The sequence below is a fragment of the Zonotrichia leucophrys genome, chromosome 1 (genome assembly GCF_028769735.1).
Source record: "Zonotrichia leucophrys gambelii isolate GWCS_2022_RI chromosome 1, RI_Zleu_2.0, whole genome shotgun sequence".
In the NCBI taxonomy this organism is placed as follows: domain Eukaryota; kingdom Metazoa; phylum Chordata; class Aves; order Passeriformes; family Passerellidae; genus Zonotrichia; species Zonotrichia leucophrys.
The window spans coordinates 16612034-16626907 of record NC_088169.1 but is presented as its reverse complement, the minus strand read 5'-3'; the positions used below and the strand labels follow the sequence as shown (position 1 = coordinate 16626907).

General features: G+C 41.8%; 1 protein-coding gene across 3 annotated transcripts in view; it reads left to right on the top strand.

Annotated features, from left to right (window-relative positions):
• The window catches only part of CDKL5 (cyclin dependent kinase like 5), a 130665-nt gene extending 120117 nt beyond the window's left edge, over positions 1–10548 (top strand). For 2 of the 3 annotated variants that reach the window (XM_064707773.1, XM_064707784.1), the window contains exons 16-18: positions 256–378; positions 1493–1612; positions 3000–10548. In XM_064707773.1, the coding sequence (XP_064563843.1) occupies positions 256–378; positions 1493–1612; positions 3000–3383 (627 nt within the window). In that variant the 3' untranslated portion in view covers positions 3384–10548. The remainder of the gene's footprint in view (positions 1–255; positions 379–1492; positions 1613–2999) is intronic. The other variant, XM_064707793.1, reaches the window with a different exon arrangement.
• Positions 10549–14874: the final 4326 nt, after the last annotated feature.

The following is a 14874-nucleotide window of genomic DNA, read 5'->3' as shown; positions in this document are numbered from 1 at the left end:
CTAATGAACATGGATATAAGAATAGGTGTGCTAATCTTTTTTTTACATGCTTGCTGTGCATTGAGTTCCTTGAATTTGTTCCATAGGCTTTTTTCAATCATTATTGTATTTTCCAAAAGCAAATTATAGGCTTGATAACATGTATTGTTGAATTACAAAAAAAAAAAACCAAAAAAAAACCAACATTAACTTAGTAAGGGGCAGATCTCTTGGATTGAAATATTATGCATTTAGTTTTTGTGTCTTATATTGCAGACAGACTCAACCAACGGCGAGAATCCAAGCATCAAGAAATCCCTCTTTCCTCTTTTTAATTCAAAGAATAATTTAAAGCATAGTTCTTCTTTGAAAAAACTTCCTGTAGTCACTCTACCAATGGTATTAATTTTTAAGTACAGTAACACTTTAAAATGCTCCAGTAAATTTGTTTTACTGACTACAGCAGCATGTGGTTTATTTTCATGGTATCACTTCCTCTTCATGCCAGTTAAGTCTCTTGGGCCAGTTCAATAAATTTAAGTAAAATTGGCAGTTTTTGTTGAAACAGATTGTGCCTAAAATTTTTTTTTATCATATTTGATATAGTGAAAATGTAACATACTCAGTTCCAGAGAGAATGAGTCTTGGGAGTAAGACTAAGGAAGGGAAATAGTTGTGAAATTGTGTATGTTTAAAATTAAACTGTCTCATTATGTTTCATTCAGAAAAAAAATTAACCTGGTTTGGTTTATAACTATATTGTAAATACATAAGTTTTTACAAACTACTCCTTTATGTATAAATTTAAATAAATCAAATATTAACAATGGATTATCTGGAAAGACCTATAGCTCATATATCTGTTGTATTTTTGTTTGTCCTGATTGTTCATGATAAAAGACAGCTTGCATTAAAAATAGATTATATTTTGACTATCCTCTTTTTACTTAGAATTCTTGAAATTATATTAAAAGCTACATGTAAGTTTTAAATTAACTTTCTGCCATAAAGATTCAGCTGTTTCTTAATTTTTGCTTTAGTTACTTGTGGAGGAGAAGAAAGATGGAAATAGAGAAAGCTCTTGGTTTTGTGATGTCAGTCAAGAAATCAGTTTTGAGGGTTTTTGGTCTGCTTCACTCTGGAGCAAATTTATAGAACTGATCCATGGTCTTAACTGCAGTGTGGAATGCTTTTTAAATGAAGATGAGGCTCTTTTTTATTGTTAAAACCAACAATATTTTGGTTTTAATTTTATTTTCGATGCCTTGATTAACTGCTCTTTCTTACAGCAATTAACACTAACAGCATGTGAATGCTTTAAGGGCTAAGGGTAGAGCAAATCTGCATGATTTCCACAGCCACTTGCTCTTACTATGGGGAGAATTATTGAGAGGTCATTGCAATTCTACTGCAGTAATGGGCTTCACTTGTGTTCTGTAATTAACTGTGGGAAATTATTTACAGTTATTCTTAAGAAAATACTAGGAGACCAGTGTTTATTATTTTGTTGCAGATGCCTAATACTGAAGGTCAGGATCTCTTGGCATTACAGAAAGCCATTCATTCTTCCAATCATCAGAGCAGCAGACAGAAGGATTGGCATCCTGAGAAGATGACAGAAATCCAGCCTCATGTAAGTGGCATTATCAATTCCCTATAGATTAATATCACTGATGTATCTTGACAGGTTTTTCTCTGGTGAATAGAAGAATTGCATTTGACATTATTTCCCAGCTTTCTAGTTCCTTGCTCACAGGATGTACCTGCTGTCCTGCATAATTTTTTTTTAAATGTGGACATGAATGACAAGGAAAAGAGAGATTAAATGTCCTGTGTGAGTCTTTGAGCCCTTTGAAACATTGGTTATGCTTTTGTAGTACAGGCAAGCAGTGTTTCAGTGCACGTCATGGTAGCGATGCAGTGCTGCACAAAAGCCCTCAAGCCAGCTCTGTGAGGAATGGTGAATCTTGAGGCTTGGCTGCTGCTCAGCAGAGTTTGATACTTGATGTGGTCACTAAAGCATCCAGACCTCGTCATAGTGTGGCTGGCACAGACTGTAGTTTCAGCAGGCTACATTTTTGGAGCATAGCACTGCATTTGTGGAACTTCATTTTCTCCAATTCTAAAACCAGTCAGTGTATGGGAGGGAGTGTCAGTGCCATGCTCCATTGTTGTCACATTGGAAACTGAAGAGGGTTTGTTGCAGCTGCAGTGTTTGAAGAAACAAGTTGCTCTGTGAGCTGAGGAATTTAACAAGACTGCTTTCATATCACTTTGTGAACTCAGGCTTCCCCAGGTTCTTGCTACCCATTTTCAGTAACTCTGTGTCACCATTCACCTTCAGCCTGCTCACCAGTGAAAGGAGCTGTGGGAGACTGGAGCTGCCTATCACCCAGCTGCCAGCAAACAAAATATGTAACTTCTGAGTTCTGCCAGACCTCCCTTCAGTGCAGATGGTTACTCAAGACTCACTCCAACCCCTAATTTATGTTCACAACATTTTTAAGAACTTGTATTTCTGAAGTCTGTTCCTCATAAAATGTGGCTGAGGTTCTTAAGTTAATAGCAGACAGATGGACAGCTAATGCAATTTTCTGTGCCTGCATTTTCAAAGGAAACAAGGACAAAATAATTGGCGGGAGCAATTTTTTTTCTGAGGGAGAAAAGGTTCCATCTTTTCAGGTAGCTGTTAGATTGGACTGTGATGAGAAGACATTTTCTCAGGTGTGTAGTCATAGCTTGGAATGAAATATATCAAACAAATATGAACTAAAAGTGAAGAAGTCCCGTAAAGTTTAAGATGTTCAGTTTAGGATAGGACAGCTTTTTCATGAGAGGTCTACTACTTTTTCATTCCGGCTACTGCTATTGTGCTAGAGTGGAGAAGGGTGGAAACGGGGCTTGGTCCTTCTATTGCAGCTGGGAGTCGTGGCTGGAGGCCGAATTGAGCGGATTTTCCGGTTGTGGCTAGAATGAGGCCTAATAGGGGTAGTGATGCAGCTTTTCTGCGTGTCTTTCAGAGCCAGCCATTAAAATCTCTTCGGAAGCTCTTACACCTCTCCTCAAACCACCCTGTGGCTGCCGAGCCCCGCTTCCAGCCCTTACCCAGCCAGCCAGCCAAAGCCTCCTTTCCCGAAGTGCGGATCCACCCCATGAGCCAGAGCTCCAGCAGCGGCAGCAGTGGCGTGCGGCCGGAGGCGCCGGCCAAGAGCCGGCCCACGCTGCAGATCCCCAGCCAGCTGGAGCCCACCTGGCACGTGTCCCCCGTGGCCCGGGCCGGGAGCGACGGGCCGCCCTACTCGGACCAGCTGCCGGCCAAGGGCGGCCAGAACGGGCACAGCTACGGCCGCGCCAACCGGGCGCGCATGCCCAACCTGAACGATCTCAAAGAGACGGCCTTGTAGGGCACCCAGCCCAGAGACCAGCACGGGGGTGAAATCAGCACAGGGGTGCTCTGGTGATGGTAGGACTGCATTTTCAGCTGTATACAGGTGTGCAATATGTGCGTGTGGAGCGATGCTGTTCAGCACCACGAGAGAGTCAGGGATTTACAGGAGCACGAGTGGAACTGTGAGTTACCAGTCATCAGAAATGTCACTGGACGCCAGGCAGAGTGTGCCGGTCAGGGAGAAAAATGCGTTGTCATTTTCTCTCATTTACATTCCAGCTTAGTGCACATCTCTGTCTGAAAGCTGGGAGACTTCTGGTATGTATTGGCTCTTCAAAGGGTGAAAACATTGTCTAGGCCTATGCCCTTACTACATTTTTTGCTGCCTAGTTAAAACAGTGGGATTTGTGTGATAAAAGTGTATCCCTGTTAAGGGTTTAAAGTTAAATTATATGTCTTAAATTTGTTTTTTAAACTTCCATATTTGATAGGATTTGTAATATTTATTTATGATGACCTAATATCGTACTGTTATAATCATATCTTTTATGTTATAATGTAAAGTTATTTTGAGCTGTTTGAAACATTGTGAAGCAGTGCAACAGCTACAGTAGTTTCTATAAAAAACTAACAGTAACATTTATATATTGCATCAGGAGTATTTTATTCTATATATAAATATATATATATAAATGGAAAATAACTGTCTGTTTTTTAAATATACTCATTTAGAAGAAAAGTATTGTTATGACACTATCTGCCATATTTTTTATACATTTGTGACATAAAGTGCAGTATTATACTTCTAATAAAAGGAAGCTGAATGTGGATATAAATGTGACTGTAACAGTATGAATCTTGCTTGGCTATGAGAGCCCAGTATTATAGGCATTATTGGTAACAAACAAAAGACAAAATTCGATTCCAAGCTTTATTATGGGCTATTTTGTTGGAAGTACTGGCTAAATGTAAGAGACTGCAGAACTGTACAGTAATTTAAATGTAGTATGTTCTCCCCTGTCCTTAGCTTTCCTAGTAATATTAATGGGATTTCTGCATCTGCATCAAGAGCACAGAGCCCCAGTACCAAATTTTTGTTTCTTCTAAAGAGATAAAGTGCCCCATCACTACAAGCAAAAGCAGGTGCTCTTCCACTTAATAGCAGGGGTGAAAACCAAAGAAACACAGCATGAATTGCAAGTGAAATGCAAAACTTTGACACTTAAGCATAGCATGGCACTGCAGATCATGGTATAAGCTTTTATGCATATGTGTATTTTACATCTCTAGCAATCTATTAACTAATAAGATAAACACTGTATTAGAATTTTAACTACTCTTGCACTTTTTATTATATTTCAGGATATATTTAAAGCTACAAATCTGATATTTGGATATTGAGGGAGAAGGTTGCCATGCAACTTGAATTCTCCTTAGGTCTTAGTATCCAAATATTCCCATACCCAGTTCAGCTACCAGTCTCAGCAAAATACTAGATCTTGGGCTCCAGTCTCCTGTACAACACACTTAAAACTGCCTTTACCTTGGTGAATGTCAAGTGTAGCAAATACACACCCTGATTCCTCTGTTGCTACCAGTAAAGTAAATCAGAGGTGAGCCAGCAGGAGTCAAAAGAGTTATGCCAGTCTAAACTTTGTGCAATAAGAGGAGAGCCAGGCCTGTAGTGTCAGAACAATACAATCTTTCCTTTTTAAACACATTAGTTCCACTCCATTACTCTGCAGCATACTTTGTTTTCTAGATGCTGTCTTCGTAAGACACCTGTACTTGCAAATACACTGTCTTTTCCAAAAAGAGATTAACCTGAATGTAAATCAAATGATTTAGCCATAGATGAAGTTAACAGAAGCGGCCAGGCAGTAAAAGCTGAACTTCCAACTTGGATAACAATGCAAACTGGACATGCTGTTCAGTACCTCTTGAGTCATACCAAAGTTCTAACAACAGCAAATTCGGCACCACTACTGTAAAAATTGTTGTCAGAAAGAACAGTGTGGAAGGATGTTATATCAGTTTTGTCCAGGACTAAAAATAAGTCCTCTAAATTTGAAAAATTAAAAAATAGGAATTCTTCCTGTGTCAATTGCCTGCAAGAAATATGCATGTGATTTTTCTATAGCTAGATATGATATATAATATCTCTCTATATATGATATATGCACTGTATTGATATATCATATATATAGCATATATAAATACAATAGACATGAAAGGGTATTCAGTTTTTTCTAAGTTCAGTGGGCATCCAGGAAAGATATTGTGATATTTACTTGTTGTCCCTGTCAGAGTTTAGCAGCTTATTTTAGCAGTCTATGTTAGATTCATTGCTTGGTCACAGCTACATGAGCCCTTTTAGCCCTGCTTTGAAATGGGCTGATGCCACAGAAGTCCCTCACAAAGCACTGCCTGAGAGACTGAGGCTCTAGGCAGTGCAGCTTGAATGTCCCTTTTATGGCAACAGAGCTGGGGAAGGACCTGGAGCACAAGTCTTACAAGAGTGACTGAGGGAGCTGGGGGTGTTTGGTCTGGAAAAGGGAATCTCAGAGGGACCTCACTGCTCTCTACAAGCCCCTGAAAGCTCTTCTCACATGTCTCAAGTGAAAGGATGAGAGGAAATTACCTTCTGTTGTGCTAGGAGAGGTTCAAATTGGATATTAGGAAAAAAAGATCACTGAAAGAGTGTTCAGGCATTGGAGTAAGTTGTCCAGGGATGAGGTGCAGTCACCAATTCTGGAAGTGTTTGAGAGTGTCTGGATGTGGCACTTGGGGATATGGTTTAGGGGTGACTGGGGTGGTTGATGGTTGGACTGGATGATCCTAAAGGTTTCTTCCAACCCTGATAATTTTGCATTCAGTCTCACAGGGAATGTTCAGTCTAGACTCTTCTGTGATTTGTGGATATGTATCCTTTTGCCTCTGCAAGGTTTTTAGCTTGCTGGTAAGATCTTCATGCTGGGGATGATGGTACTGGGCTATATGTGGTTGTTATGATTTCTAGCAAGGAAAAATGTTTCTAAAGGATTTTTTTTTCTCCCTACCCATTAAGTTAAATCAGGGTGATCCCTGACTGTACATATAGCTGTTTAAAGTAGTTAGCAAATCTTCAAAGGTGACCCAAGGAATGTTTGAGTATTTGGTGGCCCATATTTACAGAAACTTTTTTCTACTTCATACTGCATATTCCTCTTGAATTCAACAAACTGTAGTATCTTTCAGTTGAATACTAAATTGTGTTGAATGTATGTAGTATTTTCTTTCTTCTGTTGGAAAGAAGTTCCAGTAGCTCGGCCAGCTGGTGCTGGGATGAATTCTGTATTTTTAACTTGGTCTAGCTTCCCAATACTTAGAATATGGCTAATGTAATTTTGTCGAGATTTTCAAAGGAGTCTTATTATAGTGACTGAGATTTTCTGACTTAATAAAGAGGAAGAGAATTACAGAACAAATTCTTTTGTAAGTGTGAGCTTTCCTTTGCACTGGTCTGTGAGTCCTGTACTATATGCTCTATAGATTTATTTAGTATAAAGGATCCTAGTTAAACTGTATTTTATTCTTTGGCAATCTTTTGCCTTATGGCATCACTGATGATGTGAATAAAAAAGAAACTACGTTTCAGAAATTAACTGTAGTAATTTTGCAGAACTCAAGCTGCCTACACTTGTCTATATGTTTTAGTTATACTCTTGAGCTCTTTTCTAACTGAAAAAAAAGCACCTTAAGGTCATCCTAACTGAAATTGTGTAAGTGTCTAAGCTGTTGTTTTAAACTGCAATGTGAATGTGTTAACTTAGAACAACATCTGTTTTCAACAGTCCTGGCCACAGAGAGCAGTCCCTTTGACCTATTCTCTGCTTTTTGCTCAGTTTATTGCAGTCCAAGCTTCGTTGCCCCTGAGAGGTTGCAGGAGAGCACTGGGCAGAGTTCTTGGCAGGAAGTCAGTGATCCCAGATTTGTCTCCTAAAACATTCTCCAAACACCACTTGTTCATTTAGATCAATATGAAAGCAGGCTTCAAACTTCCAAGTGCATGAGACATCCTCAGATCATCCTTTGGCTTGTCACCTTTCTCTCTACCACACCAACTTGTTTCTGGGAGCAAGGCTGGAGAGACTCTTCAGGAAGCAGTGGCCTGTGGTAGGCTCTTTCCCTTCCTTGTCATTACAGTTAGATATCTTCAGAGGTCAATCTCACTTGCTTAAAAATCTACATACCAGCCTTTTCTTTTTTTCTTCAAAAAAGATGAAGTGTTAGCTGAGTAGATTCCTAGGTTCACCCAGAAAAAGCTATGTATTCTGTAGATCTCCCTATAAGAACACAGGGGACCTATGGGAATACAGATTATACAGCTCTGAAAGCACTGTTGTGACCTAGGTAGCTAAGGTAAAACCTAGCCACTCTAAAGAGGAGCTGTGCTCTAGAAGTACTGGGTTTTTTATTAATGTTTCTTTTTTTTGTTGTCTTATAATGATTTATTAGTGAGACATGCTTCAAAATACTTGCATGTAATTAATTGTGTATGTGCTGATCACTGTCAGAGTAGAGCTGGGAGAATATTTGCATCCCAGTCACACAAAGAGTGTGAAAAGGATAGCCATATGTGATATACTGCAAATTGAGGGGTGGCAATGAATGATTTTTTTTTTCCATTCCAGCTAGCATGCATGCTACATCTGTTAATGGGATAATATCCCAGACAATGCATCTAGGCTGTTGTTCATGTTAGTAGGCCCACCATTTGAAATAAGAGTGCCACAGGAGATGGGTGGAAAGGTGATGTGCCCTATGTAACCCTTTTTGAATAACCTTCAAATCAAGACACTATTTAAGAACAGGTGCCTTTCCCTACACAGCTCTTACTACTGGTATCATGGTATTAACCATTCCTTAACTGGGTTTGTAATGAATGAGGAAAAAAGCCATTTAACTTCTGGCCTTTTTTTAAAAGGGTTGATTTGAGTAAACCCTTTTAATATAACAAAACTTGGAAGTTCTAGATGTTGGCACCTTTTTCAAATGGTCAAGCAGCAGCAGTGCATCAATGCTCAGGCTCATTGGGCAAGTGAAGGCTTGTGCTGTACTGAATGTTGTACTGAAAACAGAAGATTCCTCATTTTGCAACCACAAAGCAAATTTCATTAAAATTAGCAAAGCAGATTTTATCGGAGATACCATTTCAATTGGAAGCAAAAAGCTGTGTTAGGTCATCTGTTCTCTCAGTGGAGTGTCTTAACAACTACCACATGAGACAGCACAGGTAAATTTGATGGATTAGGTCTGCATTTTACTTGTTCTGAGTTCTGCTTGGAGACAGATTTGTGACCTTGTGTGCACCAGTTGTTTGGTGCAAAAGCTGGGGTTTGTGGAAAATGCATGTGAAGTGTGAGAGGACTGGCCCCACTATGTTTGGATGCTTTCATTCCACCAATCAGATTGCTTCCCAGGCTCTTTCAGAACACAAAAAAAATATACAGCCAGGCAAGAGTGACTCTTGAAATGTGGCCCATGAGCCTGAACATGGAATTTGTGTGTTAGCCTAAGGATGATGACGCATCTCTTGTCTTCTCTGCAAGGCAATCTACCTCCTCTCTCTTGCAGAATGTGGTTGAGGTTGGATTTGTTTATTCTGATCTTATTATTGACTCCAAATTTTGAAGAGATATCTAAAAAGATTCTTCCTTTAGGTACTGTTAGCAACCATGTAATTAAATATTGTTGGGCCTTCATCTGAAATACTTCTGAAACCTCCAAGCCATCTGAGCTCTCTCTCTCTAGAATCCTAGTGCCATCCTTTGCACTGCTTTGCAGTCTTCCCTTGGCCTTCCCCTTGTGGTTCTCAAATATTGCAGTTGCCTTGTTCTTTGTTGTTTCTCTAGTGCAGATTTTCAGGGAGTTAGAGGCCTTATCTACTACTCCACCCTATTTGCTGTTTTACTCAAACAGCTATCCTTAGACTTGCTCAGGATTTCCTTCATTTTAATTTTCCATTTCATCTGGGTGAGATACCTTACCTCATTGTGCCCCCACCAAAACTCACTGCCTGCCAGGCTTTTTCTTCCACCAGGTCTCTGTTTTCACAGGGCATTGTTTCTCTGGATCTGTTCTGAGAAATGCAAGGTGGCATCTTAATTGTACAGGCGTGGAAATGCTGCGTTGTGAAGTAGTTGCTGTGTGTCAGAGCTTTCCATTAGCATAAAGATAAAGCATCTTCATAGCACAAGGTGGAAGCTGCTGTTCAGTTTTCCTATAGGATATGAACCTCTTGGTGTTAACTCCTGACATGTAAATCCAGTGGCAGAGTTTTTAACTCTTTAGTTACAAGGCAAAACTTTAAGCATAGGGAACTGTCTCAACCTTCCTTTTCTTTTTTTTCTTTTTTTTTTTTTTTTTTTTTTTTTTTGCTAGTGCACATCTTAGACTTGTACTACTGAAGGATTTGACTAATTGAAAGAAGTAAGTTTAAATTTGGGTTATATGGACCAATAAGCAAAAATCTTCCCAGAAATGATAATTTTTTTGGAAATTCTATGCAGGCATCTTAAAATCTGGTTAATCTGATAAGGAATTCCGGGACTGCTTAGGTCTCCACTGTGGAATGTTTGATTTTAAATTTGTGACATTTGGAAGAAAGAAAAAAAAATCATTCTAGGATTTTTTTTTTTTCACTATCTGCCAGTACAGATGAACAGGCTGGGGAGGCAGCTTTCAAAACTTATAAATTTATGGATAAGATTCCCTGATGTTTTTAACAGCTATTAAAAATCTAAAGCGCACAAACTTTTGAATCTACCGTGCTTTCTGTTGTGGAAGGGATATGTTGTGGTGTTAGCCTTTTTAATCCTGGAATACAAATTGATTTTAAAATGTGTTGAATATTTAAGGATGACTTCATGCAAGTTAATAAACCATTTGTAAAGTGTTTGTATACAACCCTTTGTATCATGTTGTTGGTACACCTTACCAAATTTTTTTTGAGCATGTATTCCATTCTTTACTTCTGTACAATTTCTATTGTTGCTGTAAATATTCTAAAAGAGAAAAAAAAATCCTGTGGTAACCTTAATTATCAGCATGGAAATGGTTAATTTTTACTGAGCACAATGTATTTTTGAATGGGCCTTCCAAAATATGTCTTTAATAAAAATGCAGATTTTGCACTAGAACTCTGGCACTGTTCAACAGCTGATGTTATTCCTGACACATCTCTTCCAGAGCACCTCTCCATATGTTAGCTTGGCTCATGTGAGTGGAACGGACCAGAACCAGGACTCCTGTGCCCAGTGGGTTACTGCCAGGTCCTGGATGACTCCCCCATCTGAGAGGCCACTTGTGTCTGTCCACAAGCCTGATGTTTCCATGGGATGTTTCCTCCACAGGGCAGCGTCTCTGAAGCACCTTGTTGCCCACCAGTCCTCTATTCTCATTGCAGGATGGATTCTTCCTTTCAGGGCAAGAATGTCTGCTGCTCTCTTTTTTGAACAGTACCAGCCCACTGAGCCCCTGAGCAGGCACCACCAGAAATCAAAAGGCCTGAAAGTTTCCAGCCCACAGTCTTTGCCACAGGAGAAGTGTCATGATGACATTTCGTCGTTGTCACATGTAAACTGAGACACTCCTAGGCAAATGTTGAGGTGTCAGCAACAAGAGTTTTTGATGGCTTTCTCTGTAATGTATCCTGGCTATGAGGTTTTTTCCCTCTTTAATGTATCCTGGCTATGAGGTTTCTTTGTTACTGTGTACAGCTTTAAAAAAGCTTTGAATATTTCCCTGCTAGTCTCTTATTCCTTGGGGTAATTGGAAGCAAACTGAATATGGACCACTTTTCCTGGGCCTCCCTTTTTTCCCTCTGAGCTCCAGCAAGACTTGCTGAAGGCCAGGACTTGCAGTCTGTTAGATCCCTCTGAAACAGCTGCCTGATGTGTTGTGCAGCAACCACAGCCTTGCTGAGACCAGGCTGCTGCCAGTGCCTGCACTGAGCTGTGCCCATCACCTCCCCAAGAGGGAAACTTCCAGCCTGAGCTAATGGCTTCAACTTCCACCAGGAAAAGCACTCCAGCATTTTGATATTTCCATCCAGAAATGGGGTTGAAATGCATTTCCTTGAGGTGCCCAGTGCTCTGGGAACTTAGTTTAACTCTTAAAACCTTACTTGGCTCTTACTCTTCCAACAATCTACTTTAGTAACCTCTTTTCTGTACTCCCTGAAGAGCCCCAGAAACTGGAGTGGCCATCTCCTTGAAGAGGTTGAGCACCTCCATGTGGCATCCCCAGTGTAGTCAGTATTAAACCCCCATGGGATGGAGGGCAGAGTGGACATTTTTCTCTGGATGGAAGTGAAGGGATAATTCTCCATGTTCCTGCATTCCATTAAGATGAAGGAGCTATTGACTTACAAATGAAGTGGCTGGTCTGGAGGCCTGAGGCAGTCTCTGATCAGGTAACTTAGGATGGTTACAAACTTCTCAGCACCCTTTTGTTCCCTCGCTTCTCTCTACGCATCCCATTCTGAAAATCCAGGCCATAAAGCTGAAAGCCATTCTTGGTCCTACTTCCTATTTCAAACCCCTTGTGTTTTATGCAGCTGCAAAGCCATACATTGGTCTCCCTGTCTCTGCAGGATTGTTTAACATCCTTGTCAGTGGGATTGAGTGTGCTCTCACCAGCTCCTGTAGTGTGGTTGACATGCTGGAGGGAAGGAAACTCAGCCAGAGGGAGCTGAGCAGGCTTGGGAGCTGGGCCTGTGCAAACTCCATGAAGGTCAACAAAGCCAAGTGCAAGATCCTGCATGTGGGTCGAGAAAGTCACAAGAAATACAGACTGGAGGAGCAACAGATCAAGAGCACCCCTGAGGAGAAGGACTTGGGGCTGCTGGTGGATGAAAAGTTCAGCATGAGACAACAAAGTGCAACTCCTCCAGAAGGCCAATTGTATCCTGGGCTGTATGGAAAGCAGTGTGGGCATCAGGGTGAGGGAGGGGATTCTCTCCCTTTGCTCTGCTCTGCTCTAGTGAGACTCCATCTGGAGTTCTGTGCCCAGGTCTGGGGCCCCCAGGTCTGGGGCCCCCAGTGTAAGAAAGATGGGAACCTATTGGAGCATGTCCAGAGGAGGGTCACTAATGTTCACAGGGCTGGCACGCCTCTCCTATGACAACAGGCTGAGAGATTTGGGCCTGGAAGAGAAGGCCCTGGTGAGACTTTCCAGTGCCCACAGGAGGCTGCAGTAGAGCTGGAGAGGGACTTTCACAAGCACACATAGGACAAGGGGGATTTGCTCTAAGCTAAAGGAGGGCAGGTTTAGATTAGATATTAGGAAGAAGTTGTTTACTGTGAGGGTGGTGAGGCACTGGGAGAGAATGCCCAGAGAAGCTGTGGACTCCCCATCCCTGGAGGTGTTCAAGACCAGGTTGGATGCGGCTCTGAGCAACCTGGTCTAGTGGAAGATGTCCCTGCCCATGGCAGGGAGATAAGGAGCTACATGATGCTTAAAGTTCTTTCCAACCCAAACCAATTTTTGATTCTATGATTATGAGGAAAAGCTTTTGTATTTATGTAATTATACTTCAACTGGTGCTGTTTCACTTTCATGATGGTCTCAGTCACACTGTTACTCCAATGTGCTGAATTTATGCAGAAGTCAAATGCAATTCTAAAAGCATTTTAGGACCACTTAATTAATTAAGCCTCTCAGCACTCTTTATATAAGAGGCAGAGGTTAAGTGAATTTCTAGAGGCCAATTAGCAAGTGAGCTGCATGGCAAGGATCAGAACAGAAACTCCTGCTTTAGCAGGAGCCATTTAGTTGCAAGTCAGAAGTGCCTTCCCAAGGCAAGTGGAGAGGTGAACGGCAGACCAAGGACAGGGCAAGGCAAGAGGCTAATGAACTGTGAAATGCACTGTGTTCCATCTTACATATTGCCATACATTTTAATCTAGATAAAGGACTAGTGATTTCTTTGAAGATGGGAGGCTGGAAGAGTGATAGCACAGGTCCTTTCTACATAGAAAATATTTTTCTCCTCCAAGGTTTTATTGTATCCTCTCTATAGGACCAGTCATGTGAAGATACATAATTTGGAGTGGTACCTTGGTGTATAATGGTGTCTGGTCTATCCATTCAGGCTGTGCATTAAGCCTGTCAGCTCTTCCAAATCTCACAGGAGCTTATGGCCTTTGCCATTGGGTGCATTTCCAAAACCAGGCAAGTTAAAAACTCTGGACTGTGCATAGGAGCTCGTCAGAGGCCAGTGACAGACAAGGCCTTAACTAGCTACAGTCAAGCTTTGGGGTGATACAAATATTCACCAGCTTGTGCCCAGTTCATCCTTCTGCCCCTTGCAGAAGGACCCTAACCCTAACCCTAACCCCTCTCCACTCAGTCATGCAGGAAAACATCAGCACCAAGGCTCCTTCCCGCACTACCATCCATCAGGACATGGAGCTGCCTGTGCTGCTTTTAGGGCAGGGAGAGCTGTGTGTTACATGTTGGTAACTGCATCCAGGGCCTGGAAATGCTTCAGCTTTCAGTGTTGGTGTTAGCGAGACGAGAGCTGTGATGGCTGCTGGGGAGGCCTTGTCTCCCTGCTGCTGGGTGTGCAGTGCCTCCAGGGAGGTGCCAGACCATGCTGGTCCCACAGCCTGGCTGCTGAGGAAGTGCCTCGAGCTCAGTGGATCCTCTCAGCAGAGCCTGCCTTGACTGTTCAGCATTGAGGGAACCACACAGTGATTTCTTACTGAGAAAATGAGTCCCTAGACCAATTTGTGGATAGGCAAAAATCCCTCCCATGGATGAGGAGGTGGGAGGGAAGCAAAGGAGTGCTGGTGTATAGCAATCATCTCAGCAGATGGGAATTGGTCTTTTTTACATCTCTGTAGACTTCATACTGTTGGTTAGTGGAGCAGCTTTCAGACTTGCCAGAAGAGCTTATTTCCCTGAGAACTATTATTTGCCTCTACATACAGAATAAAACAAGGCAGAAATATCTGCTCTCACAAATGAATGTGATTAATTGCACATCCATCCAAAAGATTTTCTCATGTTTTTGGTCACATCGCATTTGTTTTTAGTCATATCTGTACTCTTGCCCTGCACACTGAGCATTCACCTCTCTGTCCATAGGGATAAGGAGAGGACGGGAGAGGCAGACAGGCTGCCTCAGTGCCACTGTCCTCATGCCGCTCCTCTCTTCCCTGGGACAGTTCAGGTTCTGTTGCTGTGGGTCTTTGGGATGGATGCACAGATTGTTGGAAAACAAGGAAAAGGCCTCTGGTGTCTGCCAGGCTTGAGCTGCAGGTGTGTGGGAAGGCAAACCAAAGCTGTCACTCCAGAGCTCCCCACAACCCTCCCTCATGGGAGCTGTGGGGGCTGCAGGTCCCACCTAGGCTGGGCTGGGCTGAGGCAGGGACATGAGCCTTAGTGATTGGGCTGTGACCTCAAGAGGTGGGTTCATCATCCACACACCCCAAATTCCTTGGGTGCTAAACACCCACTGG